Source organism: Alosa pseudoharengus, unplaced genomic scaffold, assembly GCF_046254945.1.
Source record: "Alosa pseudoharengus isolate Yale_2024_CS ecotype anadromous, Long Island Sound unplaced genomic scaffold, YU_APseudo_1.1 YU_APseudo_1.1_scf_16, whole genome shotgun sequence".
NCBI classification, from domain to species: domain Eukaryota; kingdom Metazoa; phylum Chordata; class Actinopteri; order Clupeiformes; family Clupeidae; genus Alosa; species Alosa pseudoharengus.
Genome location: NW_027468630.1, coordinates 22500134 through 22517633, shown reverse-complemented (window position 1 = coordinate 22517633; position 17500 = coordinate 22500134). Strand labels below are relative to the sequence as shown.

General features: G+C 43.7%; 1 protein-coding gene across 1 annotated transcript in view; it reads left to right on the top strand.

Annotated features, from left to right (window-relative positions):
- Nucleotides 1–17500, top strand: part of itfg1 (integrin alpha FG-GAP repeat containing 1) — a 163049-nt gene that overhangs the window by 112078 nt on the left and 33471 nt on the right. The window contains exons 13-14 of the mRNA XM_076287477.1: nt 5263–5306; nt 15566–15644. Of these exons, the coding sequence (XP_076143592.1) occupies nt 5263–5306; nt 15566–15644 (123 nt within the window). The remainder of the gene's footprint in view (nt 1–5262; nt 5307–15565; nt 15645–17500) is intronic.

The following is a 17500-nucleotide window of genomic DNA, read 5'->3' as shown; positions in this document are numbered from 1 at the left end:
GTGTGTGTGTACTTGACTGCATGTGTGCGTGCATGTGTGTGTGCGTGCGTGTGTGTGTGTGTGTGTGTGTGTGGGTGTGTCAGTGGTGAGAGGTCGGTACAGCACAAAACACAATCATGACCTCACCTCTACCTTTACCACACAGACAGACAATAAAAAGAGATGAGAATGAATGATTCACTTTACAGATTGATGGTAATTTTGATACCATAGATTTAATAGAGACCCAGTCAGACCAACAGTATAAAAAATCAGGAACAGAGTTTATTTACAATGATGCGCATCAAGGGAGCGACAGCATGACTTCACCTAAAGATCCATCAGCTGCTCTAACTAGACAAGGAAATAGTTAGGGTTTAAGTATCCTTCCAGGATGACGGGAGATGGCGTTGGTCATCCCATCTCACGTGGACTACACTGAATCAGACCCTGATTAGTGGCAACCTGGCAATTCGAAGCAGATAGCTACTGACGCAGCCATGCAGAACAGTGAAACACTGCAAAGTCATAATATTCCCGCTTATCTCTAAATACAGTCACACACAGATATACACAGGGACAGTACAGATATCATACAGTCATTACATAGAATCATACTTTTAGTAATCAAAGTGACCCACTAATGAGAAATGCAGAACATTAAACCACATATTGGAATATTGGATATAATGTTCTATTCCACTTTCTCTCAAGATTGTGTTGAAGTGTGTGCGTGTGTGTGTGCATGTGCGTGTGTGTTTGTGCGTGTGCGTGTGCGCGTGTGCGTGTGCGTGTGTGTGTGTGTGCGTGTGCGTGTGCGTGTGCGTGTGCGTGTGCGTGTGCGTGTGCGTGTGCGTGTGCGTGTGCGTGTGCGTGCGTGTGTGTGTGTGTGTGTGTGTGTGTGTGTGTGTGTGTGTGCGTGTGTGTGTGTGTGTGCTGGAGACAATGAAGTAGACTTAAAGGGAAGAGAGGGTGAGAGAGAAAAGATGGAACAAGGGACAAAGAGAGGAGCAGTGGAGGAGAGTGGCAAACGGAGAAAAAAGGGAACAGAGAGATGGAGAGCAAACGAGAGAGAGGAAGAGAGAAGGTTGTCTCTGTGAAAGCCTCCTGGTCTTGGAGCATGTCCAGTCATTTGTGAAGGACACATGACGCTCAAATCTCTTTCCCTCTGTCTGTGTGACTTTTTCTATCCATTTTCTCTCTCTCTCTCTCTCCCATCTTCAGCTCATCCTTTCCCGTTTCCTCTGTGGGTTCTGGTGTCTGTGTCGTATCCACTTGTGGCAAAAATCTAATGAACCAGCACCATCAGTTATCATTCTGGTGCATAGTGGCCTACATAGAACACACTGCAATTAAGTCCTTAATATTGTATAGTGAGTTCAGAAAAAATAATCTGGATTGTGTGCGCGGTGTGTGTGTGTGCGCAGTGCGTGTGTGTGTGTGTGTGTGTGTGTGTGTGTGTGTGTGTGTCTGTGTGTGTCTGTCATCCTGACTTTCTGTCTTGCTGTCAGTTTGCCTATTTATCTTATTATCTGTCCATCCGTCTGTCTTTTCATCTGTCCATCGACTCTGAGTCAAATGGGTGTTTCAGCAGGTTAGACTTCAGACACACATGAATCTCCGGCTCTCTCACAGTAGAAGATGTCAGGCTGAGGATACAGTCCCTTTTGTGCTCACAGGCATGGGGAACATTTAGCTGGCCGCGTGTCCTGGGAGATTGTCTGGGGTCGGCCCCGCTCGCCAAGAGGAACCTCACAGAGAGGAGATTTAATGATGTGAAATACGGACAGCGCTAGCCCTGAATGGCCAATGCTGCATACGTCTCTGAACTGCTGTACAGAAATAGATCTTTAAAGCCCACGTTCCCGTCATCTCTGATAGAGAAGGGGATGAAGAGTGAGAGAGAGAGAGGGAGGGAGGGAGGGAGGAAAGGGAGAGAGAGATGATTTACTGTAGAATGAGTTTCTGCACTGAGCCGGCGTGTTTCTCTGTATTGTCTGCTTTTCCATGGCGCCCTGGCTGGCTCAATCATGGCTCGTCAGAAGGGCTGACATTTCAGAAATGGCAAGCAGTCGGTGGGAGCATTTTGTATGAATTTAATTTCCTCTGAATTTCTTCTGACAGGCATCTGTTTCCGGTACTTATAAAACACAGTAATTGAACAGATGTTTCTGTCTTTCTTTCTTCTCTTCGTCTCTACCTGTTTCTACCTCCATCTCTCTCTCTCTCTACCTCTCTCATTCCTCTTTCTCCTTCGGTTTTATCCATGGCCTTATTTTTAGAGTCTTTTCACAGTCATGCAGCATGACTCAGTAGCTATGTAGTATTCTGTCCACCCTGTTACACCCATTCTAACTTACCCCAAATTAAATAGACTGTGCATTACATATAAATCTGCACTTTTCAAACATGCACAAACAAAATAGCCTAAAAATGGTTCCGTTTAGCATTGACATCTAGCTAGATTTATGCTAGATCATTTCTTGGAAAACCATCTTATGGGGTGACTTATATAATGCTTAAGATGATGATCGTATTTTGTATACTGCTACGTAGGTGTAGGGATACGTTCAAGGGAAGAGGTGCCATCTGCTCTGTCTGCTGTGGGGTTTGTTGGGGGTGTGATGTGGTGTGATGTGGTGTGGTGAGTCTGTCATAACCTTGATTCAGGGCTGCCCAAATGCATGTTGTTGCTCTTTCAGATGTCCCTAACTCTAGGGCTGCATGGCCTGGCTCGCCTACCCTGCACATGTGTGTTTCGTTGTTGTTGTTTTTGTTATTGTTTGTTTTTGTCATTTGTTCAGCCAGCTGGTGATATTCCCTTGCACTGATGGACTTTACCTTACTGAGAATAACTTTATACCATGTCATATTTTAACTATTCTGTTACATGCACAGTACATTTATCTGTCTGACTGTAATGCGAGTGACTACTGTTTCATATATTATGAGAAATACTAATGTGCTATGAGGTTTTGTAGTATAAAGGTGATAGCTGTGTGTAGATTGTCCACCCTGTGTTTGAGTCACCTGAGACCAGACTGTCATCCCCATGCAGTTGCCAAGACGATGTAGATGTCAAAACTGCCACACGAACACCATGCTGTCAAACCCACTTGACAAAGCCTCCTAAAGAGGTGCTTTTTCAGCAGATTCTCCAGTGGTGAGGCAAAGAGAGCGAGACAGAGTAGAATGAGTAACAGTCATAACAAAGACACTGACATAACATTGTGAAATGCTAAGTGTCAGATGTAAAATGTTAACTGTGAAATGTGGCCATAAAGGACATAATCCAGAAGGACAGCGTGTGACAGCCACATTACCTTGAAGAAGTTCAGTTTGTTATTTCAATTTTGCAACAGGGTGCAGAGCGAGCGTGCCGGGGTTTGTCTGTGCCATTTAAATGACGAGAACGCCGCGGGGAGAAGTCAAGGACAAAAACTCCCCCTCAGACTCTCATTAGCTAAACATGAGCTCGCCTCTCTCTCTCTCTCTCTCCGAGAGCCTGCTTGTTTACGGATCGCCGTCGACCGGCCACCTGAGCGAGAATGAAAAGGCTGACCTTGGAGTAATCAAAGCCTCTAATGATTTGTTTCTTTTCATTGCACACACCTCGCTCCACCACACCTCGCCCCTAAACAACCCCACCCCGTCACACACACACACACACACTCAAACACACACACACACACCCCACCCCTACCCCTTCACGCCTTTGGAGAACTCTGCTTTCTTTTACCTGGGTTTACCCTCAGTTGTGTTTCTTTGCTTTCAAATATATAATTTTACGGCTCTCTCACTTTCTCCCTGTGTTATGGCGATACGGGTCGTAATGTTCAGAGAGCATATTATTCCTATTTCTCAGACCCACCGCGCGCAGGTGCCTGGTTGCTGGGAGGGAAACGCATTAGCTGTAACTTCACACAAAGCTATCGAATCGCACTCTGAGAAAGTTAGCGAGTGTGGCAGCGGCGATTTATGAAGTGTTGGCAATCTGTAAGGCCAAGGGCCTGGAAAAAAAGTGACACATCACATAAAGTGGACGTTTCCCCATCCTGTTTGTTCCTCGGGGGAGGCAGCCAAAGCTCTTAATCTCTCAAATCACTAGGAAATTCATAAAGGAATGGAGGTGGTTCTTCAAACAAAGCGTGGCCAAGTCTCTGTATGAAGAATGAAATGGCACTCTTGCGAAGCAGATCGTTAATCTAGTGTACAAATCACTGTACTCTGTAAACTGCACTGTTTTTTTTTTGTTTTAGCAATTTTGAAATGTGTCACACAAGCAGAGAAAATAAGGTAGTTTTCACAATAAATTTTGTTTAACTTTAGGATTTGTTTTGATGTCACTGGCAATATGAAGTAAATTAAAAGAGCATGTGTCTGACTCTGTATGTGTGCAAATGTTTGTACCCAAACAAACTTACATGAGCAGATTTGTTCATTGGTTGAAGCCCCTGCGGTGTGTGTCCTTATGAAGGAAGTCAGTTAGGAGGAGCCTATACTTTCCATAAAGCTAAATCCACAGTGACCTCCAGCAAGGCTGTCCGGAGCTCTGAAGGACCCCTTTCATGTGGTGGCTTTGAATGGGGCCTTTTGTGCGCAGGCATCAGAGGAGGCAGCCCTCTCCCATGCTAATTCAGTCCGCATTCACACACAAGACACCAGTAGCTGAATCAGGGGAGAGAGAGAGAGAGAAGCTTGCGGAGAGACCCAGTAAAGATTTTGCTGGTGGCATGCACTTTCTTTCTGATCTCTTCCTCAGGTGGTCTGAGAAACATGCACACACAAACACACTAACACTCACATGCACACATAAACTCTCTCACAAACACACACATGCACACATAAACTCACTTACTCACTCGCTCTCTCTCGCACACACACACACACACACACACACACACACACACGCAAGCAAGCAAACAAACATTACCCAGATGCGCATGCTGTGTTGGCATTTCCTTGTGTATACCAGCACACAGCAGAGCAAAGCACAGTGGGTAATGGAACCCATTTTCATTTGTTTGATGGTGTCTGGAGTGACAAGAGACTGTGTAATGATGTTTCCTTTTTGTTTCACTCTGGACCGTCATTGCTTCAAAAGTAATTTCACAACACAGAGGTTCTCTGCAAGCATAGTTGAGGGTGAAATTGGTGTGTTTGTATTGGGTGTGTGTGTGTATGCGTGACTCTTAACTGAGCATATTTGGGTGTGCGTGCATGTGTGCCAAATCTCGATGTCCACTCAGAGTTGTAATTCTGCCCTTCTCTGTTCTTTTTCAGTGCTCAGCGGTCTTTGCCCCAAGGTGTGTCCAGACAATGTGAAGGTAGGAGCACAGTGTGCACATGGTTGTTGTCATTTGTGTGTGTGTGTGTGTGTGTGTGTGTGTGTGTGTGTGTGTGTGTGTGTGTGTGTGTTTCTCCCCTGGTTCTCTGTGCCGTCCTCTGTTGATTGTATTGACCGTCTGTGTGTGTGTGTTAGTGTTGCACAGTGTATCGATACTAAAAAGGTATCACGATGCCTTCACGCAAAAAAAACGATACGATTTCCGACGTTTTTAGAATCGATACTTTATTAAAATTAACGTTCGGTGTCTGCGTGAACTGCTGCTCTCACTGCTCCTTGCACGCATCTAGGCAAGTGGGCGTGTCAAGCAGGCAGCTCTGAGTGAGTGAGTGCGCAGCCAACGTCAACATACATTAGTTCTTTGCCGACCGTCCTCGGCCTTGTGGATAAAACAAAAGGTGAAGTGAAATCTGCAACTATTTCGGATACATCGCGAATAGTGAAGGCAAGCCATCAGGTACACAGAGGCCCGTTTGTGAAATATGTTTCAAAGTCATTTAAAAGCAGTAGGCTACGCATGGAACTTGGCTAAACACCTCACAGACATATCCCAACATTTTTGTTCAAAGAACGACAGGTTAACGAATATGCTATAGAAAACACGACTACATGGTTAGTGCCAAGTTCTTCTCTTCTGTTTTAGTCTAGCCTAAGTGAAACGAATATGGTTCTCTGGGATAAAGCGAACCTTCCTTCATCAATTAATTTTGACGAGACATAACGAGCTGTAATTATTTTGACGAGACATAACGAGCTGTAATCATAGGGTGCTAATGTGATGAAAGCGCAATGTTCACGCCAGAATAACATTAGGCTACCATAACTTCTAAACAATCTATTTCATGTTCGGTCAGTACTACTGGTAATATTTGTCATGGCATGTAGACTGCAATTTGTTCAATAAGTATTGCCCAGATGTAGGATAGGTTACCCGAAATAATAATAGCGGCTTATTGTTACGTGGTAGCAACAAAGATTGTTATAGTCAGGACCAGATTTCAGGATTCTGTAACCCTGTAGGCCTAGGCATTTTTGAGGAAAAGTTGTTATACAGCATTTTTAGATAGTTAAAATTGTCCTTAATACAAATCCACCATATAAATTTTTTTTTAGGTCCCCAGTTTCTCAGAATTTTTATTCAAAAATAGATGCCTTGCACTCAGTCGAGAAAAATATTGGTAGATAGGGTAAAATTTTAAACTTTTATGTATCACCACAAAACTTTCACAGTTTGTCAATTACATTAAGACAAGTATTTGTTGTATTACAAGTTTTCTGAAATGTAATGTTTAAATATGCAAATGAGGCTTAATCTACTGAAATATGCGCTAATATGCACAAATTTCCTAATTTGACACGTACACATTGGATGAAGCCATTTGAGGGGAAAAGTTGTTATACATGATATTTTGAAGGTTCAATGTCTCCTGAATATAAATCCACTATATAACATATTCATTAGGGTACCAGTTCCTAATATTTTGTACTGATACAATATGCGTCTCTCACACTTTCAAAACACCACCGTATGAATGGGGCAAAAAAAAAAACAGATATCACCGTAAAACTCAGTTTTCTGAAATGTTACTTTTTACTTATTATTGATTCATACAAGTATCACATGACATTCTGCATTTGCAAGCAGCAGTACATGGGTTAGGCTTACAACTGCATCTAGCTGTCTTGCATTCTTTGGTGCAACCACAGGATATAAACTCCTCACAAGCATCCGGAACCGGAGGTGACATGAGTTGAGGAACAAGTGAACTTTCCTCCATTTTCCATCCCAGGAAGTTGAGTCACTTCCAGTCAGCGCATGAAAACCTGGAAGCAGATCAAGGACCTGTGGTTCCATCTGCAAATGTTCCACTATTGCGTGCCTTCATCCAGATCTTTTGGCATGACATCATGTGGAAATGGGCAATCGGCAGTACCAAGATGTCGGTGTCTCTCGCTGAGACAACAATGTTTGATGCGTTGCTTCTTATGCAGTGAAGAACAATTCTTGTGTCTGCTTCTTCATGCTTGGCTTCCAAGCAGTCAGTGTTAAAGGTTGAATTAGAGGCTTCAACTCTCTCTTCATCACTGAAGCCACCTGCAGCAACTATGATCTTATTTGCTGGAGCTCCAACAATCAGCTGTTGGAATAAAAAGTGTGCAAGATCAGCCTTGTTGTCTGCATGAGCAATAAAGTTCTCCCACTTTGCAGGAAGAGGCAAATCTCTGCTCTCAATTGGTCTTTTGATTGCCACCAAGTCTCTTCCACGGCGCTTTCATGTTCCACTTTTGATAGAATGTGTGTGGTAGCGATCAAACAAAACATCAATTCGCTGGAATTGTGCTCCACTTCTGAGAACAGATTCTACAAAAACATCAGCAAGGTCCCCAAAACTCTTGTTTTCACTGCTTGTGGCTTTCCAATGGCAGTGACCAAAGCTTGACCATAAATGATGAGCATTGGTTCATCCCGAAGGTCTCTGTTATCAAGGTGGTTGGGACATGGCATGCCAGCAGCTAGAATCTTAGTAAACACTGCCTTTGAACCTGACCAAAGCTGTCCATTTACATCTGCCAGAGACAAGGGCACAACAAATAGTTCATGCATCATAATGCTGTCAAGATTGACTGGGCGCCCTGCATCATATGCAGCAATGAGGCGCTGCAGAATGTTTCGGTCTGCCTTGACAGTTTTCACCTTTCCAGTTTTTGGATCTGACTTCTTAACTTCAAACAAAGACGCAAACGTTAAATACTTTTTCTTTTTAAGTTTGTCCCTGAACGAGACTCATCCCCCCCCCCCCCCCCCCCCCCCAGATGGCAACAGCCTCTCAACAACAAATGTATCTAATTGACTTTGACCTTTCTGTGGTTCTGTCAACAGCTCCTTTTCAATATCCTGCGTGTTCAAGTTTGCAATGTTTTGCAGGGTCTGGGACAGGTTGGCAGAGAAAAGGCCAAACCTCTGCAAGACTGCAAGCAAAGCATCTTCATCTGCATTGTCCCATTTCATTCTGCCTTTTGTCTTTTCATTATGGATGTAGTTATCATCTGGTCCCTGGCCAAACTATTGGCTTTTTGAATAGGAGCGCTAGGGGCACTGCTATAATAGCATCAAAATCACTATTTTTAAAACACTAAGAAGGCTCGACACAACATGAAACTTTACTCGTAGTATCACCAGGGTCTCTACACATGAACTTGAGCATTGGGAACATTGTTTGTGTAGCCTAGAAGACGTTTCCTTAAAATAACAACACTGGACCTTACCTATGGCAACAACCGGAAGACAAGGCGATGTAGGTCCTGTGCTAACAAAAACGTATTTAAAGTAAATTCTTTGCAACGAACAATGTTATCAATGCTCGAGTTCATATGTAGGAAGCCTGACTGATAATAGTACAAGCAAAGTGTCAAGTTGTGTCAAGCCGCTTTAGTATTTTAAAACTAGCCATTTTGATGCGATCATAGTAGTACCCCTAGCCTAAGTTTGGAAATGTGTGCATTTTAGCGCATATTTCAGTAGATTAAGCCTCATTTGCATATTTAAACATTACATTTCAGAAAACTTGTAATACAAAAAATACTTGTCTTAGTGTACGTGACAAACTGGGAAAGTTTTGTGGTGATCCATAAAGGTTTACATTTTTACCCTATCTACCAGTATTTTCTCGCCTGAGAGCAAGGCATCCATTTTTGAAGAAAAATTCTGAGAAACTTGGGACCTAAAAAAAATGTATTGTATTGTATTAAGGACCCTTTGAACTATCTAAAAATGCTGTATAACAACTTTTCCTCAAAAATACCTACAGTACTGCCTCTTTTCTGAGGCCTTTTTTCAATGTTTGGTCCAGACTATTAAGGCGGAGCAAGATATTTCATCAGGAGCCACTTCCGGGAACCCGGATCGCACGAGGGGGGGTCAAAATTCCCCTTTATGCAGAGCAGAGGCAGCGACTGCTCCATTGAAGTCTATGGGCATAGCTCAGAATTTTACCACATATGCTAAGGTCTTGGTTCTATAGAGTTAAGAATGTGAATTTTGGGCACGTTTTCATGATCCTCAAACCCTTCTGAACATTTCAGGTACATTTTTAGCATTTTTGAGCATTCCAGTCTGGAGAAAATCGACTTTATATTAGGTGTGCGCCAGTTATTTATGCCGCTGCTGTTGGCCGGTTGCAACTTACAGTACGCTCATCAATACGTCATCGACACGCCTCTTTATGGAGACAGGATTCGATCCCCATTTCGCGCCCATAGACATGAACTACAACGAAGTATCTTGCTCCGCCTTAACAATCTTTGGTAGCAAATCATGTTATCAAAGAAATAGACGTAGGCTAATGTCGGAATGCACACAGACATATTGCAACAGGTAATGGTGTAGGCCTATCTGACGAAGACCTGAGTGGTTGGAACATCGTATTTGTACACTGGGCGCAAAGAAGACTATCCTCACATTTTTCCCTTTGCAACTGTCAAAGAAATCCCATGAACACGGGAAGGCCTAGGGAAGCCTATACGATATACACATGTACATCAGATGGCCTAAAGATTAGGCCCCTCTGCATAGCATTCAGTGATTTGCATGCAGTAATTTCAACACTGACCTTGATCTAGCCTAGTTTGGCTATTTAAAGCTACTTTATTGGCAAAACACAACACAATGTAAATGAACTATAACAAAAAATAAAGGACTTAATCACACAAAGTAGGCCTACTATTTTACTGACTATAAAAATAATAATTATGTAGGAAGTTTAGAACCCAGAATTGACCTGCACACTACAAAAGTGCACCGAATTCAACACAAATGACTCAATACACTTGGAGGAGGTATGAGTCCTTTCTTTTCCAGATATCTTAGAATTTCGCCGTAGTATCGTTTCAGTATCGAGCATCGTGATATTTATGGCAGGTATCGTATCGAAGTCATAATTTTGGTATCGTGACAACACTAGTGTGTGTGTGTGTGTGTGTGTGTGTGTGTGTGTGTTGTCTCCCTATATGTCTCATACACTATGTAGGTTTGTCAGCAGTGTCAATTAAAGTGTGTGTGTGTGTGTGTTTTGTCCCTTGTATTTGTCCCTGCAAGTGTGTGTGCAAACCTAGTGTGTGTGTCTGCTCTGTGGTGTGTGTGATTGATTGAGGTACTGTTTGCAGCTGTGGGAAGTTTGGGCTCCTCTGTCTCCTCATGTCCCTGCCATCCATCACTTCACTCCTCTGCCTATCTCTCAATCTCCAGCCCAACCTCCACCTCTCTCTCTCTCTCTCTCTCTCTCTCTCTTTCTTTCTTTCTTTCTCTCTCTCTCTTTCTTTCTTTCTTTCTTTCTTCATTTCTTTCTCTCTCTCTCTCTCTCTCTCTCTCTCTCTCTCTGCTCCTCTCTTCCTTTCTCCTTTGGGATTCTTACTCTGATGCTGCTCCCGAAGCAGTACTTTTGTACACACACATACAAGAACAAACACACACACACACACACACACACACACACACACACACACACACACACACACACACACACTCTCTCTCTCTCTCTCTCTCTCTCTCTCTCTCTCTCTCTCTCTCTCATACAGTCACGCTGCCCTTGTCTGTGCCCTCTGCTCCCTAAGCTGCATTTTGCCAATTTCTCTCCATTTCTGATATCTCTCCTCGTAGAGTCATTCCTTCTCTTTCGTCCCGCGGGGCCACCCTCTCCTCCAGACCCTCTCTACTGCTCTATTCTGCTCTTTCATCTGGTGTCTGGCCACCCCTCTCCTTAGCTTTTAACTGTTAAATGAGATGAGGAGCTACGCTGAGAACACCTAGAGAGAAGGAGGAGACAGAGGAGAGGGAGAGAGGGAGGGCTGTGCGAGCAAAAGTGAAGTAAAGGGAAGAGAGGCGTCCGAGGGAGGAGATGAAAGTGGGGATGGGGTTGAAGCTGCGATAAAGGGGACGTGCTTTAAACGAGTCTGAGCCATGAGGAATAATAGAGGACAAGATGAAAGAATGAAACAGATGAAAGGAAAGATATTAAATTGAATGGAAGGTACAGTGTGTGTGTGTGTGTGTGTGTGTGTGTGTGTGTGTGTGTGTGTGTGTGTGTGTGTGTGTGTGTGTGTGTGTGTGTGTGTGTGTGTGTGTGCGCGTGCGCGTGTGTGTGTGTGTGTGTGAGAGAGAATCTTTGTGTATGTACTTCACACCATACGAGTTTATAGTGCTGTAGGCACTACTGAGTCAAGACAAAAGACAACTGCAGTGTAATCAGATGTATGAGATTGTCAAATAGTGAGCTTAACTTGGGGTGATAACACACCGCCGACATGTCCTCGCTATTTTGATCATGCCTTTTTTAGGACTGTCAAAAGAGCAGGTAACTTCTTTTAACTGCAGCACCACCAGAAGCATTCTGTTATATCTCTTTCTGTGTGTGTGTGTGTGTGTGAGAGAGAGAGAGAGAGAGCGAGACAGACAAAGTGTTAGCAACTCAGCTCTGATTTTTTGCCATTGGTGTTAATTAGGCAAACAGTAAACACTGGCTAGCCAGTTGAATCATAATCCATTGTAATGAGGAGATATTAAGATGAGAATTAGAATGCATACACACACACTCACACACCTTGCACTTAAACAAACTTGTTTGTCGGCAGGCATTTATCCAAAGTCAACTCTGCATTAGTTAATATACAGCTCAAACATAGGATCACCGAGGCACACACACACGCACACACACACTCTCTCATATGAAGCCACTCAAAGCTCACAGTCGAGCAAACATTTGCACAAACCCATTCTTGAATTGCTCTCTCACATGGACACATAGGCTCAGTTACACACATGTTGAATTTGTGAACATACACACACACTTACTATTTCTCTTTCACTTTCTCAAACAGAGACAAATGCATAGGCATATGCACACAAACTCACACACTCACTCTACCTTTGACACACGCACACACACACACACACACATACCATTTATATGAACATCACATTCAGCTTGTTTCTCATTCCATTCTATCCCTCTTTTCCACTCCCTCTCCTACTCCCACTCACCTTTCTTAAACACACACACACACACACACACACACACACACACACACACACACACAATCAAACTGCATGATCAGATGAGAGCACTGCACGCCCCTCCCCACGCCCACTGTCTTGTCTGTGTTTCACTTCTACTTACACATCATTATTAATTTACTTGTTTGTTTATGTATGTGTTTATTTATTTATTTAGCCCCCGTGTTTATTTTGAGCTGGACATGCGCTGCCTTTGGAAGCCAGTTTGTTTGTTTCTCCCAGAACTTCAAAAAGCTCCTAGCACCTCCTCTGCCCAGACAGTGTGGGTCTCCTAAGGAGAGAGATCATCATGTGGTGCTGCTTTATTGATTTGCTTTGTTTTGTTCATTTTTTGTTTTGCCCGTTCGCCTCATCGTGGGCCCAGTGTTGCTGAGGAGTCAGATGGGGGCGATTTGTGAATGAATAGAATGTAATGCTCAGATGGATGAGAGAGGAGGAGAGAGGGAGAGGAGAGGGAGAGAGAGAGAGAAAGTGGGAGAAGATAAAGATGTTGCTAGTGGCATTAGGTTGAGCTAAGGGCTAGACTATAAGTAAGTAAGTATAATATACTCTTTTGATCCCGTGAGGGAAATTTGGTCTCTGCATTTACTGTATCCCAATCCGTGAATTAGTGAAACACACTCAGCACACAGTGAACACACAGTGAGGTGAAGCACACACTAATCCCGGCGCAGTGAGCTGCCTGCAACAACAGCAGCACTCGGGGAGCAGTGAGGGGTTAGGTGCCTTGCTCAAGGGCACTTCAGCTGTGCCTACTGGTTGGGGTTCGAACCGGCAACCCTCCGGTTACAAGTCCGAAGCGCTAACCAGTAGGCCACGACTGCCCTAAAGTCTAAAGCTGTCTAAAGCTGACTAAAGCTATTTTAAAGCTATTTGTTCAATGTGTAATATTTGAAATATGTAATCAACATGCAACTGTGCTTGGCCTAACATAACAAGACCCAATCCCAGTGTATATAGAGTATGTATTGCCAGTCTGTAAGTTAACCTTTCATTCAGTGATGTCTATAGTGGTTGTGGCAGAAAGATTAGTTTATATTAATTGCATTTGGCTAGTCTCACAAGACCCAAAGGGATGTGGGAAATTGTAGTGTGTCATTCCTCATGTGTTTTTAATGAGTTGTTTAAATTCATTATGCTGGATGTGCATTATTCAGTAATATTGTTACCTCTGCCACAGGGATAATGCTTTTTATGTTTTATTTGTCAGTCTTTCTGTCAGCAAGACTGGACAAACCGTTGGCATGATTTTTATAAAGCTTGGAGGAGGGTTTAGCTGAGCTGAGGAGGAGCCCTTTTTTTTCGTTAACATTGGCCTTTTGTCCTTGGTGGAGGTCTGCTGTATATGAGTGCCCTTCCAGGTTTAGAAATTGATTATTTGATCAAAGCAGAGTCTTTCACTTGTTCATATTGAACTAATGGTCCAACCACCTGGGGAGCACTTTGCCCACTTTGTCTTCTACTTTGTATTCCCCATGTTACGATTTCCCCCTCCTTTGTGATCTGTTAGTCAAGTGTGTGTGTGTGTGTGTGTGTGTGTGTGTGTGTGTTGGGTCGGAATTAGGGTCGGGGGAATTGCCCTCATGCTGTGAGGATAATATTTAATGAGAGAGAGAATCTTGGAGAACCTTGCTCACTCTAAAGACATTGCACTCTTATTTTAGGACAAGATGATGTTTACCTCTGTTCCTGGGGATCCTGAGAGTGTTGCATGAGGGAGCCTCATCAGTTAAGCTTAAGAACTGATGGCTTTATCTGCTAATCTCAAAAGTGTATAGCGTTAGAGTCTGTGGTGTGTTTTCAAGCACACTAGGCAGAAATTGGGATTGTGTTCTGCAGAAGGTGTCTGGCAGTTTATCTCCGTGGACCTGTATAGAACTTGAACTATTGTACAGCGGTGAGGTTCTTGTCACAAAGATTCTGGATTCTGGGACCCTCTAAACACTGGACTTCTGCACCAGTATGGTGGACTCCTGTGGTCAACCAATGCAATATGGCCAATTATGTGAACCTACCGGTATGTGCTGGCTTCTAACTGTCTTCTTTCTACAAGTACAAGTCCCTCCCGAGGGCCTGGTAGATGCAGGGGAATATATTGGAGAGGAACCTTTGTTCTGTAAAGGATGAGGATCCTGTCATCAGCTACGTCTGAAATGTTCTGACCAGGGCAGAGTTGACTGTGTTGCTTCGGCAAGAGGCAGGCATCAGATCCCTGTGTCGTTTTGAAAGGGTGCTGGTGGAGATGTAGATTGCTTTGCATGTAGACCCAGCCTGTAGACCGTCACCAATGGACTGGAAGAGGAACGGTCACTGTCCTTCAGCGTTGGTCATAACTGCTGTCTTTAGTGGCCTTATGTACGGTATACAGTTAAGGAAATGGAAGCTTTAAGTTTGTTTATTGAACTTTTTATTGGGCTCAGAAAAAATGCAGCGATTTGGGGAAACCCTGAAGAGTATTTTAGAGTGAGGTTTTTAGGGAGGAGGAGGGAGGCTTGTTGTTTTTAATATAATGAAGAGGAGTATTTTTATGTTCTTAATGGAAGTGTGTGTGTGTGTGTGTGTGTGTGTGTGTGTGTGTGTGTGTGTGTGTGTGTGTGTGTCTGTCTGTCTGTCTGTCAAGATAAAATGGTTTGCAGTTGTGAGAAATACACACATGCACATTCTTACACTAATGCACTTGAACTGTATATGTACCACGCGCATACAGTACATGCAAACATGAACACACTTACATACACACATAGTTAATCTAAATGCTGTGCACTCATTTCCTTATACAATTACAGACCCCCCCTCCCCTCTCTCTCTCTCTTTCTTTCTCTCTCTCTATCTCTCTCTTTCTCTCATACACACACATAGTGTGGTGCTACAGTAGATTAGCTATCAGCCTGTGATCATGTGTGGGGCTGGTGGATGCCAGCCTATTCCCCTGTCACGCCTGTCAGAGTGATGGCCTCCTGAGCCTCTCTATCTGGGTCAGCCCAACCCCCACCCCGCCCCCCAACACACACACACACACACACACACACACACACACACGTACACAGCAGGTGCAGTACTATTTCATCTAAACACATGCACTAGAAATATTCCAGCGATCAATGGTTTTAACGCTCTCTGTGTGTGTGTGTGTGTGTGTGTGTGTGTGTGTTTTTGTTTCCACATGGCAGCCATTTGGTGTGAATCAGCCCGGTCCTTATGTCATGTACACCTCGGTGGACTCCAATGGCTACTTGAAGAACGCCTCTGGTGAGTGGGACACCTTCTTCTATCATTCCTTCTTATTTACACACTCCTCTGTGGCTCTGAACGGACAGTGTGTCTGTTTGCTGCTCTTTTAACATGTGATTCGTCTGGGAAAATACTGCTCACACATCAAAGTGTGTGTGTCTGTCTGTGTGTGTGTGTGTGTGTGTGTGTGTGTGTGTGTGTGTGTGTGTGTGTGTGTGTGTGTGTGTGTGTGTGTGTGTGTGTGTGTGTGTGTGTGTGTGTGTGTGTGTGTGAGAGAGAGAGAGACAGACAGACAGAGAGAGAGGAGGGAGGGGCTCTCTAAAGCATGATTTTGGCTTCTTCACTGAAAGGACTTGAAGGGCTGACAAAAGATTGAAGGTTCCGGATGATCAGACCAGCCTTCTCATATTAAGCTTTCTCCCTGGAGACTGATGCATACAGCCATGCCACTCTGAGTTATATCTATTGTAATATGAATAATAGGAGCATTTGGTTTTGGTTCTGAATCCCCTGGCATTGGTGGCCCTGTTGGGCTTTGTGCAAAAGCCCATGTAATAGCAAGACTTATGGGTGATGAAGTTTTGTGGCCCTCTGTTGGGAAGCCCTGTCCTTGCTGCAGTGCCCCATGACTCTGAGAGATAATTGAGGGCTTTGCTGGGACAGCGTCCATCTGACCACATCTGACCATCTCTATCTTGGGTTATCTCTGCGCCCCCCGTGCTTTCGAGCCTAACAGCTTGTCACACAGAGCCACATTTTGGCTCCGATTGCAGATCAAGTGATTGGAAAGGACAAAAACACCTGAATAAAGAAAGCAAACATTTTCGTTTTTGCTTTGAAGTAAAACATTTACAATATTGTGTGTGCATGTGTGTCTTTGTATCGTTGTGTATCTGTTTTCATTGCATTGCAAACCCGTTCACTCATAATGAGTTTGTGTACGGAGGTCTCAAAGAAAAAACTGTGTGTCTAGCAAGGCTTGGTGTTCACAAAAGCTGAATGCTCTCTTCGCAATGTAAAAAAGATAGGTCCTTGGCAAGAGAGTGCCTCTTCTGTCTTCCAGTCTCTTCTTCCTCTTCATCTCACCTCTGACCTCCTTTCATCTATTTTCCTCATCCTTTCTTCTGTCCACTCTCACCTCCTCTCCCTCCAGCCTCCTGCTCCTCTGTTCTCTCCCCCTGCCCTTGTCCTTGTCCTAACCCCGCACTCCTTACACTCCTTCATCCCCTCCTCACCTCCTTTATGTCCCTAATGGGCCACCATAATGGACTATTTTTTTTAATGAATAAAATTTTATAATTTTTTATAAAATATAAAAATAGATTGTCTTTAAATGAAGGTTTAACTGTGGGGTCAGGTGGGGTCAGGTTTAGTATGCCCATCAGAAGTATCAAATAGCATCAAAACTACCAGCCTCCTGTAAAGCATAAAAGCCTATGCTTAATTGTATCTTTTATGAGTGATGTACGTTTGTCCAGTCATACATAGGCATCATAGTCTAATAAGCTGCTAAGACGCTAATGTTTTCATAATTATAGTTTTATTATTATTATTACCATATTATTATTTCTATCCTTCCTGATGTGACCATTCTGTTTCGGTTCACAGTGACATAGCTGTTCGCGCATGAGTCGCTCCAGCCTCACGTCTATTTCTAGAGACAATTGTGAGTGTATTACTTGCACGGTCGGTCGGCTCCTACTCTCTCTCCTCCCCACATTTCACCCAAATTTATCTCCCCCATATCTCTCCTCTTCCCTCTCTCTTTTCTCCTCTCTGTTCTGTCTTTTCCCTCAGTCCTCCCTTGGCTGCTTTTAAGTTCTCCTTCTCTGTCCTCTCTCTCACCCCCATTTACCCCCTAAACCATCTCTCCC